The sequence below is a fragment of the Sceloporus undulatus genome, chromosome 1, assembly GCF_019175285.1.
Source record: "Sceloporus undulatus isolate JIND9_A2432 ecotype Alabama chromosome 1, SceUnd_v1.1, whole genome shotgun sequence".
Classification (NCBI taxonomy): Eukaryota; Metazoa; Chordata; class Lepidosauria; order Squamata; family Phrynosomatidae; genus Sceloporus; species Sceloporus undulatus.
In genome coordinates, this window is record NC_056522.1 from 173,303,739 (window position 1) to 173,317,261 (window position 13,523).

The 13,523-nt window shown below is 40.5% G+C and overlaps 1 protein-coding gene across 4 annotated transcripts in view; it reads left to right on the forward strand.

Annotated features, from left to right (window-relative positions):
* Positions 1 to 12,673, forward strand: part of CENPQ (centromere protein Q) — a 27,950-nt gene extending 15,277 nt beyond the window's left edge. For 2 of the 4 annotated variants that reach the window (XM_042455229.1, XM_042455310.1), the window contains exons 5-8: positions 8,081 to 8,210; positions 8,871 to 8,990; positions 9,137 to 9,214; positions 12,451 to 12,673. In XM_042455229.1, the coding sequence (XP_042311163.1) occupies positions 8,081 to 8,210; positions 8,871 to 8,990; positions 9,137 to 9,214; positions 12,451 to 12,573 (451 nt within the window). In that variant the 3' untranslated portion in view covers positions 12,574 to 12,673. Of the gene's footprint in view, positions 1 to 2,895; positions 2,965 to 8,080; positions 8,211 to 8,870; positions 8,991 to 9,136; positions 9,215 to 10,071; positions 10,273 to 12,450 lie in introns of all 4 variants that reach the window. The other 2 variants (XR_006102543.1, XM_042455144.1) reach the window with 2 other exon arrangements.
* The last annotated feature ends 850 nt before the right edge of the window (positions 12,674 to 13,523 follow it).

The window sequence follows — 13,523 nt, forward strand, 5'->3', positions numbered from 1 at the left end:
AGGCATAGTCAGACATGCATTCTAGACTTTAGGAGAGTGGAGTTTAGTAAACTAAAAGAAATAGTGGGCATGATCCTGTGGTTAGCAGGCCTAAAAGAGAAGGGAGTTCAGGATGGATGGGAGTTTCTCAAAAGTAAGATACTGTAGGCACAATTTCAAACCGTTCCAATGAGGAAAAAAATGGGAGATGTCTCAAGAGACCAGGATGGATGACTAAGGAACTTTCAGCTGAGCTAAATTTTAAATGGAACATGTATAAGAAATGGAAAAATGAGGAAATCACCAGAGGGTAATTCAAACAAATAGCTAGCATGTGTAGGGGTAAAGTTAGAAAAGCTAAAGTTCAGAATGAACCTAGGCTTGCTAGAGAGGTTAAGAACAATACAAAGGACTTTTTTGGATATGTCCGCAGCAAAAGGAAGAAGAAGAAAATGGTACTGCCACTGCGTGGAGAAGATGACAAAATGCTGACAGAGGACAGAGAAAAGGCAGAATTACTCAACACCTTCTTTGCCTCAGTTTTCTCAGAAAAGGCAAAGGGTGCTCAAGGAGAGAATAGGGGAAATTCAGCACAGTATAAGTAAGGAGATAGTACAGGAATACTTGGTTAATCTAAATGAATATAAGTCTCCAGGACCTGATGAACTACATGCAAGAGTATTAAAAGAACTGCCAAATGTAGTATCGGAGCCACTGGCAATAATTTTGAGAACTCCTGATTTTTACAAGCTTGTTTGCAAGAATGTCATGGGGAACCCTGTCAAAGGCCTTACTGAAATTAAGATATTCTATATCCACAGCATTGCCTTCATCTACTAAGCTGGTAATTTTATCAAAAAAAGAGATCAAGTTTGTCTGGCATGCCTTGTTTCTCTGAAACCCCTGTTGACTTTTTGTGATTATATTATTGCCTTCTAGATAGTCATACACTCTCTGTTTAATGATCTGCTCTAGAATCTTTCCTGGTATAGATGTCAGACTAACTGGATGATAATTGTTGGGATCCTCCCCCCCCCCTTTTTTTTTTTTTTTTTAAGATGGGGACAAAATTTGCCCTCCTCCAGTCTTCTGGGACTTCTCCTGTTCTCCAGGAGTTCTCAAAGAACATCCTTTTTAAATTGTGATGCCCAGAACTGGACACAATATTCCAGGTGGGGCCTGACCAGAGCATAATAGAGTGGCACTATTACTACCCATGATCTAGACCCTATACTTCTATTGATGCTGCCTAATAGATATGTGAAAGGGATCTGGAAGTCCAAGTAGACCACAGGTTGAACATGACTCAACAGTGCGATGTGGCAACTAAAAAGGCCAATGCAATTTTAGGCTGCATCAATAGAAGTATAGTGGCTTTTGGCCTCTTAGAACGTATTTATTATTTAAACAGCATACCTCCAAATTGACCCGAAGCAGCTTTATTTTGGCCTGTCTGTATGGGCTCTAAAGTCTACGAAAGCTCATGCTACAAACTTCTTTTTCTCCCCAATTAGTCTGAAAGGTGGTACAAAATCTCTATACATATTAATTCTACAAACACTGCTATATCTTTAAATTCTATCACTATGGAAAGCACCAAATTTAGCCGAACGAAGTGGAAATCCCTCAACCTCTTCACCAAACTTGCCCAGATACATACAGATATCTGTTAGATTTTTGGCTTGTGAAGATTCTGTTCCTTATTTACAAGTGTGTGTTAAGAATCAAAATGAATATTCTGTGGCGTAGAACTTTTGTGTTCTCTCTGTCAGTGATCAGACAAATAGGCTGTAAGCCATGCCCCTTTTCTCTGCTATTGTGTCTGAGGTAAAAAGGCAGCTCAGCTCTCTACTTAAGACTCTGTTTGAAGAAAGTCTGTTAAAGCTGTTGTGTTCTTTGCAATTTATAGTAAAAGAGAGTTCTTTTATAAACCTTTGTCTTCCTGGATGTTATTTTTCCTTACAAGGGAATAGACAAGGTTGTGACCATAAGGTTTACTGCTGAGGGAATTAAACCAACAGCAACCTTAACAATGGCCTGTTACAGACTGCCAAAATAAAGCTGCTTCGGGTCTCTTTGGAGATATGCTATTTAAATGATGCATGGGTCCTAAGAGTCTGGAGGTCGCGCCAAAGGCACACTCCATTCCTAAGCACTGGAGTGCAGCTTTGGTGCAGCTTCTGGATTCTTAGGATGCATGCATCATTTAAACAGCATACCTCCAAAGAGACCCGAAGCAGCTTTATTTTGGCAGTCTGTAACAGGCCAATATCTCCTTTCTCAACAAGTGAAAACAATGGGATGTCGTTACCAAGAATCTACGTGTGGAGAGCCCTTTCCAAATTACATATCATGTAGAGCTCATGGGCTCTACCCATGCTGACTGGATCTACAATAGCCAAGATTCCTTTTCAGTTTTCTTCATTTAATCTCCTGTACTCCTGTCTGTACCTGGCTTCCACTCCACCATAAGCAACTGAAGAAGTAGACTAAAGTCTAAAAAAGCTCATGCTACAAACTTCTTCTTTTTGCTTTTAATCTCAAAGATGCTACATCATCTCTATACACATAAGACAGTAGATTGCTCCACTACACCCCCAGAAATGAATTTCCATGTTGAGTTCCAATCCATCTAAAACAATTTTCTTAATCTAGGTAAAACAATTTGCTTAGCATTTATATATCATATTTTTATTATCTTCTGGAGACAAAGGTTGTATCTTATCTCTATAAGATAGGAGGTTACTTTTAAATTGACCACTACATTACTATTCTGTATTGAAAAGACACCTGGGAACTGAAGGCAAGATGCTCCCATGATATTCCTAAGAATAGGTGCATGGCACACACACACGCCCCGCAAATGTCTGCATGTAAAAAAAAAAAAGTTCAGTAAATTTTATTCTCTTCTTCCAGGTCTATTCTGTATAAAACGACAGAAAATCACAGTGAAATTGAAAAGCATTTAAATCTCCTCAAGAAAAGGTAATGGATAGTGGCTAGCATGTGTTTCAGCAACAATTCTGAGCTTATTTATAGATGCAAATGTGATTATGTTCAGAAAATTTGAATCCCTGATTTTTCAAACAAAGGAATAAGTAGCCTCATTGATAATGTAAAATAAGACTACCCAACTCACACCCCAGAGGCTTTAACACCCCGTTTGGCCTTCCCAAAGAATTATACCAAATTTTAACCAAGGACATAGTAAAATGTCTACAGTTTGGAAAGGAAAAATATTTTTAAATTTTGAGATATTTTAATGTTGTGTCTCTGAGATTTTGTATCTAAGTGTGTGCCGTTCTTAAATTGTGGAACATTTATTGCTGGATGATACCAGATTTGTTAGGGGTCAGCCTTTGTGATAAAAACACCTCCTATTCTTGGCTGCTGCAGCATCCCCCCAAAATATAGTGGCCTTCACAGTGGAGAGGAAAGTATACTTGTTCTGGGTCTTGCCCTTCAACTTCACAATCACAGATCCTTGTGTTTTCATGAAAGTCATGGCAGTGGTGACAGTTTCTCTGTGTCAGCAAGGTGCCCTGTATCCCTACATAGATGACTGCCATGTCATACCCCCCTTCAAAAGACAGTTCATGGCAAACATAAATATCGTCCTGGACCTTCTCCAGTGCCTCAATCAACCTCCTTGTGAATCAAGAGAAATTTCTCTTGATCTCCGTTCAACAGATAAGATTCATTGGGGCAATCTTGGATTCAAAAGAACAGACAGCCTTCCTTCTTTCACAATGCTTCATCAGTCCATCCTTCAGTGTCTTTGGTACAGACAGCTGTGGGTGCAGGTGATCTTTGGGTGCATGTCATCTGCCATGTCAGTCACATGCCATGTCAGACTCTGAATAATGCCCCTGCAATTGTGGTTCACTGCCAACTTCAACCCACTTCAAGACTCTCCAACCATTATGAGAACCACCCAGCAATCCCTCCTCTGGTGTCTGATACCCTCCAATGTCCAGAGTGGCATGTCTCCCCTATAACCACAGCCTCCTGTCACAACGAATGCATTGATGACAGGTTCAAGGGCTCAACTCAACAATTTCTTCATTCAAGGCTTTAGTCAAAAGAGGAGAAGACTTTGCACGTAAATGCCCTGGGCCTGCTCACAGTAAAAACACTCCTTGAAACATTCCTATGGGGCAAGGTGGCACAGTCACTGATCAACAATGCTATGGTTATGTACTGCTTAAATCTGGGAGGTACTGTCTCCCAGTCTTCTCACTTTCACACAATGGTTCTGAGACTGGTGTATTGAAAGATGCATCACATTCAAGGCCATTAACTTTCCCAGAGAAGACAACGTCCTAGTAGGACTTCAAATTAAGCACACGAGTGGAGAGTCGGCTTACGAAGGCTTTTCGAGTTACGAAAGCGGCCACGTTACGAATTAATTTCGTAACCCGAAGCACCACTGTACATCCCAGAATGCTGAAGCAAATCCTTCATCAGTGGGGTGAATCACAGCTTGATCTCTTCACTTTAGAGGTGAACACTCAGTGCAGACATTACTCCTGGACTCCTCGGGGGAAGCCGCACAAAGATGCCTTCCTGTTTCATATTAGAATGATAGAATTGGAAGAGACCATAAGGGCTATCCAGGAACTCATAATCAAAGCACCACTGACAGATGGGCACCTAGTCTCTGTGAAGAATACCTCCAAAGAAGGATACTCCACCACACTCCAAGGGAGCATGTTCCTCTGTCGAACAGCACTTACTGTCAGGAAGTTTCTCCTGATGATGAGGTGGAATCTCAGTTTCAATCCATTGTTCTGTGTCCTATTCTCTGGAGCAACAGAAAACAAGCTTGCTCCATCCTTAATATGACACCCTTTCAAATACTTAAAAAGGGCTGTCATATCAACTCTTATCTGTCTCTTCTCCAGATGTGGCTTGATTCTTTTAATTTCAATTTCATTTTTTTAAAATTGCGATTCGGCTGAGTTTCATTTTGTTTTTCTAACTTTTTGGTTAGTCTTTTCTGCGCAGAGGCAGAAAAATATTATTATTAATTTTTCACTGCCTCTCCCCATGGATTGATATGGAGAACAACAGCAGATTAATATATAACATACAACATCAGTTAAAAACACACACATTTATTTTAAAAACAAGTTAAGACAAATAGAAATAAAAACTGTATACATGTATGTGATATCCAAAGTGTGATGCAAATAACACATTGTGAAAAGATATCTGTCAACAAAGTTGATACTTCGATGGGTGCATAGGGGAAGATGTCTGTTACATAAATTCTGTGAGGGGGTGCTGGAAAGTTCTTGGCCTTACCAAGAAGACAGTGACCTAGAGTCATGAAACTTGCATGCTGTTCTGCATATGCACTCTAAAGTTCTATGTGCTTGGCATATCATTTCTCAAGTTTTTTTAAACCTTCCAAAAGAAAAAAAAATCTGATATCTGACCACTGAAATACTGCTCTGCTGCTGCTGCTACCACCTCTTAATCATTTGAAAAATTCCTTCCTTTCAAACTCTTTCTTTCTCATCTCCAGGGATTTCTAAATGAAATGGATTCTCTAGATCCATTTCAGTCTGGCTTTAGGCCTGGCTATGGCACAGAGACAGCTTTGATTGCCTTGGTGGATGACCTTCACAGGGAATTGGACAGGTGGAGTATTCCCTGTTGGCCCTGTTAGATCTCTCAGCGACTTTTGATACCATTGATACCTCTGAGCTGCTTCTCTGGGATGGAACTTGGGGGCACTGTTATGCAGTGATTCCGGTCTTCATGGAGGAGTGGACCCAGAAGGTGGAGTTGGGGGACTCCTGTTGGACTCCTTGGCCACTGGTCTGTTTTGTCCTCCATGTTGTTTTTGTCAGAGTATAGCAGAATATTTGATGAATCTCTGAAACGTGTTCACAGCCCTCAGCGAAGATAACAGCAGAAGAATGTCTTCCAGAAATGATGGAATGCAGGTCACCGGGAACTATCCAGCTTTCACTGCCAGGCTTCTGCTGATTAACGACCAAACAAGCCAAGCTCCCGAAAGTGCTTATCTTTATTTACAAAGTGCAAAACAAATAACCAACGTGACTTTTACTATACAGAACTCACAATCCACTCCTCTCTCCAAAACCCACAACAATTACCAGAAGTCCCTGAGTTCATATAGACACAATGCCATGTGGTCCTACAAACTCAGCCTCTTCCTGTCCCACACAGAAAACTGTCCCCTTGTCTAAACAGACACATGTTCATCTTCAGGCTTCCTGAACACAGGCAGTAGAATGATCTTGTTGTTATGATCAGCAGCTGTAGCTCATCAGCTTCGTCCTCCGGGTGCTGATTGCTCATGGTCACAACACATCTAAACATTTTGTGTTAGTTGGCTTTTAACCCTTAACAGTTTTAACATCTACATGAAACCACTGGGAGAGGTCATTCGGAATCTTGGTGTGTGGTGTCATCAGTATGGAGATGACACCCAACTCTATCTCTCCTTTCCATCTGACTCCAAGAAAGCTGTCTCTGCTGAACCAGTGTCTGCTGTCAGTAATGGACTAGATAAGGTCAAACAAATTGAAGCTTAATCCAGACAAGACAGAGGTGCTCCTGGTCAGTCACAAGGCAGATCAGGGGATAGGGGCTATGCCTGAGCTGGATGGGGTTACACTCCTCCTGAAATCTCAGGCTCGCAGCTTGGGTGTGCTCCTGGACTCCAGTCTGAGCCTGGATGCCCATGTCTCAGCAGTGGTCAGGACTGCAATTAAAACTTGTGCGCCAGCTGCACCCATTCCTTGAGACTGCAGTGATACATGCTTTGCTTACATCCCTTCTGGACTACTGTAATGCCCTCTATATGGGGCTGCCTTTGGAAACTGTTCGGAAACTTCAGCTAGTCCAAAATGCTGCAGCTAGAATGCTTACCGGAGCCAGTTACAGGGAGCGTGTAACTCCTGTATTGAAACAGCTTCACTGGCTACCGGTTTGTTTCTGAGTACAATTCAAAGTGCTGGTCATGACCTATAAAGCCCTACATGGCTTAAGTCCAGACTATTTGAGAGCCCTGTCTCCCCATACGAACCACCTAGAGCCCTAAGATCCTCAGGAAAAGGATTTCTCTTGGTCCCATCACCATCCCAGGCTCGCCCCTTCCCAGCCTCCCAACCAATCAGGGAGGTTCTAGCCGGAAGAAGGGGCAGGACTTCTGTCAGGAAAGGCTGCTGGGGCTTGTAGTTGCAGGAGGAACCACCCCTTCCCAGCCTTCCAAACAATCAGGGAGGCTTCCGGCAGGAGAAAGGGGCGGGGCTTCTGTTTGCAAAGGCTGCAGGGTCTTGTAGTTGTAGGAGGAACCTGCTGGGGACTACAAGCTCCAGTGGCCTTTGCAGCTGGAAGTCTTGCCCCTTTTTCCTGCCAGAAGCCTCCCTGATTAATTGGGAGGTTGGGAAGGTGTGGGATGTCTGGCCACGCTTCCTGCTGATTGAGGCGGAGGCAGCAGGCCAGAGGAGGAGGCCCAAAGAAGGAGGAGGATGGGGGCTGGAGGATGAGGTGGCACGGGGACAAGATAGGAGGTCCAAACCCATGATTGTCCTGGCCAGAATCGGGACATGGCAAGCCTAGTTAGAAGAGACCACAAGGGCCATCTAGTCCAATCCCCTACCATGCAGGAATTCTCAGTCAAAGCATACTCGATAGATGGCCATCCAGTCTCTGTTTAAAGACCTCCAAGGAAGGAGATTCCACCACTCCTTTTTGCTGACATGTTTCTATCAATGATCTGGGGGGGGGGTCAGAAATTAGAACTACGATTCTGCAAATTGGCATTTTACATTACAAAAGAACACACTCTCAACCTATAGTGACAAAATTATGCTCAGATTTTGGGAAGTGAGTTGGGCTGAGAACCTCTCAGCTCCTCTCATATGTCCTTGAGGGCTTAGTTGTATAATACAAAAATTATAAAGAGAAATGTATAAAGAGACCTCCTGTAATATTATAACCTGCAAGAAATCAGTTACACTGGGACTGATCTCTTATGTAAGGAATCATAATTTCTTATATTGTAATTGATCCTGTTTGCTATTTCCACATAGTGGTAATGTTCTTCATCACTTTCCTCAAGGCTTCTCAACATTTTTGAGACCCTGCGAGTTCCAGTGGAGAAGCTGAGCAGCTGGAAGAATGTGCATAAAATTCTAGCAAAGGAAAAGAAAATGAGTGTTGTCATTGAAGAGGGTTTGGTGGAGTTGCAGGTAAGGAAGAAGAGATGCATCTTGAGTATTTATATGGCACTCTGTCCAAAAGCAAACAGTAAAGGAATAATCAGTTCACTGAAGAAGAAGGCATTCATGTGATTTACCCATCAACTAATTTTGTCATTACTTCATGCCACAGTATAGATCACTGCTCTGAGAAGTATTCAGGGGATGGGAGGTAGAAAAATAATTATTTTAATTTATCCTAACTGAATTATTTTAATGTCTCCTAACTGTGTCTGGATAATCTTTATTAAGTTACATAATTTGGTGCTTGCTGATTTTTGCTATAATTTTTCTTCCCTTTTCATTCCCTGAAGCAGGCTGGGAGAAGATTAAACTAAGAGTTAGTCCAACCAATCTGAGTTAGTATTTGTATTTCATAAAATTGACATAGTTCTTAAATTGTACACAGTATTTTGTTATCACTTTCTTTCATCAATTTTTATGCCACACTGTATAAAAACAAATTGTTATCTTAAAGTGTGTCTTTGATTTCAGTCTATTATTCAGAGTGGTTATTTGGAAAGAGAGTATAATTTAACTTCGTGATCTATATGTAGCAGCTAGAACTAAACTGATGCAGGGACAACATTCACCACATGTTCACCCTGCTTCCAATACATTACTTAACTTTATTTTTTTTTTTAAATACAGAATGAATTGGATAAAGTTTTGCAAGAAGCAGAATTCAGAGAAAAGAATATTGAATGTTTCCAGAACAAACTGCAGGAATTAAAATCTGAGCTGGCAGCAGAGGAATCAGCAGCAAGCAAGGTATCTAGAACGGAGATTTTGTTTTGGTTAGAAATGGGTTTGTCTCACTGGGTTAAGGAGGATGGATCTCAGAGTAAAGATACAGGAGAAAGGTGGATTTATATTTCTAACTATATTGATGTCAGATGTTCTGCCTTTCTCCCCAGTTATTCCAGAGAGATATTAAAGATGGTCTTCCTCTTCCAGATATCTCAAAAGATTCTCTAAAAGCACCCATTCTTCAGGTGAGCAGATGTAGAGTGCTATGTTTCAGGAGCTTTCTGACATCAAATATCAAGTTCTTGATACTTCATCTTGCCAGATTGCTTTGTTTTCTTTTTTCTTTTACTTTTTGTATTTTACAGTGGAAACAAACTTTCTGTTGTTGTTCTGTTCCTAAGAATAATATTTAAAAAAGAGCTGCACAAATGGCTTTTCTACTGTAACCTATAGTTTATGCTTCAGTCCAAGTACCTGCCTTTGAGAAAATCAAGGGCAGGATATGAGCACAGTAACACTCCATCCTTTGCAACAGGTGTCTCTCTAGACAATCTTGCATAACAGAAACAATGACATGTTACTATTTCTTTGTGGAGAGGGGAGCAACATCTTAAATGTGGATTGGTTTGCCCCTTCCTCCATAGGCAACAACAAATAAGCCTTCTGAGGGTGTCAAGTAGGCAGAGCAGCCCTCCCACAAAACCTGTCTTTGTTCCTACCTTTTGTCTGTACAACAGTTTTTTTTGTTCCACTCCAGGCACTATTATTATTATTATTATTATTATTATTATTATTATTATTATTATCATCATCATCATCATCATCATCATCATCATCATCTTTTATTTATAAAGCGCTGTAAATTTACACAGCACTGTACATACAATCTTTTAATTAGGCGGTGCCCTGCCCTCAGGCTTACAATCTAAAAAGACACGACACAAAAGGAGAAGGGAGTGGTTAATTCCTCCTTCTTCAACCCTTAAAAAAGAAGAAAAAAGCCTTTTGAAACCTTCTTTTTCCGATGTTCTCTAGTCAATCCAGACCTCCCACCTTTTCCCTCCTTGCTCTCCATTTCACCTTCCCTTCTCCCCCTGCTCAGTGGCCACATGGAAGAGAAAGAAGAAATGACAAAAGTGTGGAATGGCAAGGAAAGACCTGGCAGCACTAGGAACTACCAGCCACAGTGAGACTCTCCCACCCCACTACTGCTGAACCACTCAGTCAGCTGCTGTGTATCCAAGGATAGGGGGCATCTTGACAGCCACTTGAAGATGAAACTCTCCTGCACTGTGCAGCCCAGGTGAGCTCCACATTCCTGGCCCAGCATGGACTAGGGTTGGAGCTGCAGACTTCACAGCCAGAGAAGTACGATGTGAGTAATGCCAGCCCAGGTTAGGCATGGAGCCCCTCCAAAATGGATTTCATGGCCTTGCTGAGGGATTTGATAACATGTGAAGCTGTGGTGTTTTCCCTCCTTCATTGGAACTCCCCTGGGCAGGGATTCACAAGACCTCCAGGACTGTGATAGAATCATATAGTTTGAAGAGACCACAAGGGCCATCCAGTCCAACCAAGAAAGGTTTTTGCCAATAGTCTCAAAAATTTGATCAGGAAGCTTTAAGCTGAGTTGTGTACAGGAAGGAAACAGTATTCTGGAGGGCAGGAGTTCATAGAACCGTAGAGTCACAAGAGACCACAAGGTCTCCAGCCCAACCCCCTGCTATGTAGGAACACAGAATCAAAGCATCCTCAACACATTGCCATCCAGCCTCTGCTTTAAAATCTGCAAAAAAGGAGACTACACTACACTCTGAGGGAGCGTGTTCTGCTGTCAAACAGCTCTTCCTGTCAGAAAGTTTCTTCCTAATGTTCAGTTGGAATCTCTGTTCCAGGAGCTTGCATGCATTATTCCGTGTTCTAGTTCCTCCTAATGTTGAGGTGGAATCTCTTTTCCTGTAGCTTGCATCCATGTTTCTAGGTCCTATTCTTTCGAACAGCAGGAATATCTTTGATATATGTTCGATATATCTTTTGATCCATAACAAAAGAAATGGATGCACATTAGTTAATTTGGGGAATATGTTAATTTTTTTAAAAAAAAAGTTATTCCCTTTTTTCAGTGAAAGATACCTTCTCTTTTCCTTTCTCTTTGGTCCAGGGCATTGAGTTGTCACACGACTGGCTTTGTGGAAGGGTTGCTTCACGTACTAGACAGCCTCAGAAAGCTTATTGGTTCCTGCCTAGATGTGAAATTTCTGGAAAAAAACATTTTTTCTGTTTTTTTTTGGGGGGGAGGGAGAAAATTCTGATAATTTTGAAAAAATGCAAAATTAGCATTTTTTTACAGATTGAAAGTCACTCTGTTACTTTAGGAACATAAAATATGACTGTACAATTTGATCTGGCATAAAGTTATCACAATTGATATATTAAAAAACAGTGTATTCAAATAATTATAACAAACAGAATATACTTTATTTTTTAAAAATTATTTGTAACAAATGGAGTAATCTCCTGAACTTTGGTTTGACTAGTTTATATGGAGCAGGCAAAACAAAACAAACAAAAAAACCCACAGAAGAAATAATCAATATTAGTAACAAAAAATTGTTTATATTTCCTCTCTACAGTATCAAAGCGCCCATTCCCTTAAAAAGAATTGCGTGTGGAAGGGAGGAGGGACTAAGATTCAATTAAAAGGCATGAAATTTAATCAGATTCATTTTCCGAGCTCTGGGCCACAGAAATATTCCAGTTTGACACCACTTTAACTGTCATGGCTCAATGCTAGGGAATCCTGGGAATTGTAGTTTGTTGTGACACCAGAACTCTGACACAGAAGGCTAAATGTCATAAAACCACAAATCCCAGAATTCCATAGCAGTGAGCCATGGCAGTTAAAGTGATGTTAAACTGCATTGTTTCTGCAGTGTGGATGCAGTGCTGGTTATCAGTTTCAGTCTCTGTTTCTGCTTAGTTATGATTGTCTTCATTACGCTTATCATGGACTTCTACGTAATTTTTATAAATGATTTGGTGGATATATGAACACGTTGTCTTAAAGATTTTATTCATCATGCTAAAATAAAACATTCCATAATTGGTTTTCTTCTTTTTTTCAATTTTCCATTTTTTTGGGGGGAGGAGGCTTTGGGGGAAAACTGGGGATTTTCCCCTCTTGATTTTTCTAGTTTTTTCCCTGGCCTTTCCATCTCTATTCCTGCGAATGGAGAAGGGTGCAGACCAACCCACATTTAGGGTGCCTGTCCCCTTTTCCACAGCAAATGGCCATCTCACAGGTGGGTACAAATGGTTCTTTCCATGACATATTCTAAATTTCACTACTCTTTTCATAGTGCCATCCTTGCACACACGAACTTTTGAAGCTTTTCTGAAAATTGTTTTGAATTCTTACATGATAATCCTTTATGACGTTCACATACCATCTCAAACTGTCTACCATTTTCATATTCTATAGAATGAGCTTTTGAAAGTTAAAAACGAACAACTTCTTAAAGACTTGAACACTATTCAGCAATCAGATGAAATGAAGACTGTGTCAGCTTTTCTAGAACATGTGTATGAAAACACAGACTTTTGAATGAACAGAGTCACTGCCTGGACGTTGCCTACGTAAGGAGATAAGCTGTATCACTTGTAAGGAAGACACTGTAAATAAATTATTTGTTTTCAGAACATGATTATGATGCTTCCTCTATGATTACCTGTATTTCCAGATTGTGCTTCTACATTTTTCTCATGTGTTCTGTGGTGATATGTTAAAATTAATCATCTTGTGCTAGGAACTTCGCCTCACAAGGAATAATATGTATAGCTGAAAACTATTTGATGAACTTTATTTTTCCAGAGGATCAAAAACAAACACCAAAACTCAGTTTGAGTACAAGTCTGCTAAAGTCTGTGACCTACTTCTTGAAGCTGTTGTCTACATCACCAAATCTGCTATGTTTGTACTTTGGTTGTTTTATGACCCAATTCCTATTGCTCAGGTTTGAGTAGTTAATAATGTAGTGGGAATAAAGTCTTCCTGATATCCTTAGTTGTATCCTGAGATCCCTTCTATAATACGTTAGTATAATTTTGGAGGTGTAGGCTGCAACAAGCAGTAAACCAGTAAATAGACTTAGATTCTTAATCTTATGGACAAGCTGATGCAAGTGTAAACAAAATAGCCTTTGTGATTTATAGTTCTTATAGCTCATCCAATTATAGTTAGGATGGATGAATCCATCCATGCTGCCTTTGAAAACAGAAGCGGAGACTCTCAAGAAGCTGTATTGAACACTTATCTGACTTAAACAAAAGGTCTTTTAAGGGACATTTTTTGGGTTTTTAAAAAAGTTTTAGTCATTCACATAGCAAACATAAATTCTTTCACATATAACATTAAATCATCCAATATTCATGTGATACATTCCCATTGTTATCAAGTTTGGTTCTAATAAAATTTTGGGTACATGTGGTATATGCTATGACCCCTGACTGACCTCATAGAGGACCCTCCATTAACCCAAAGGTGAGGAGACCATG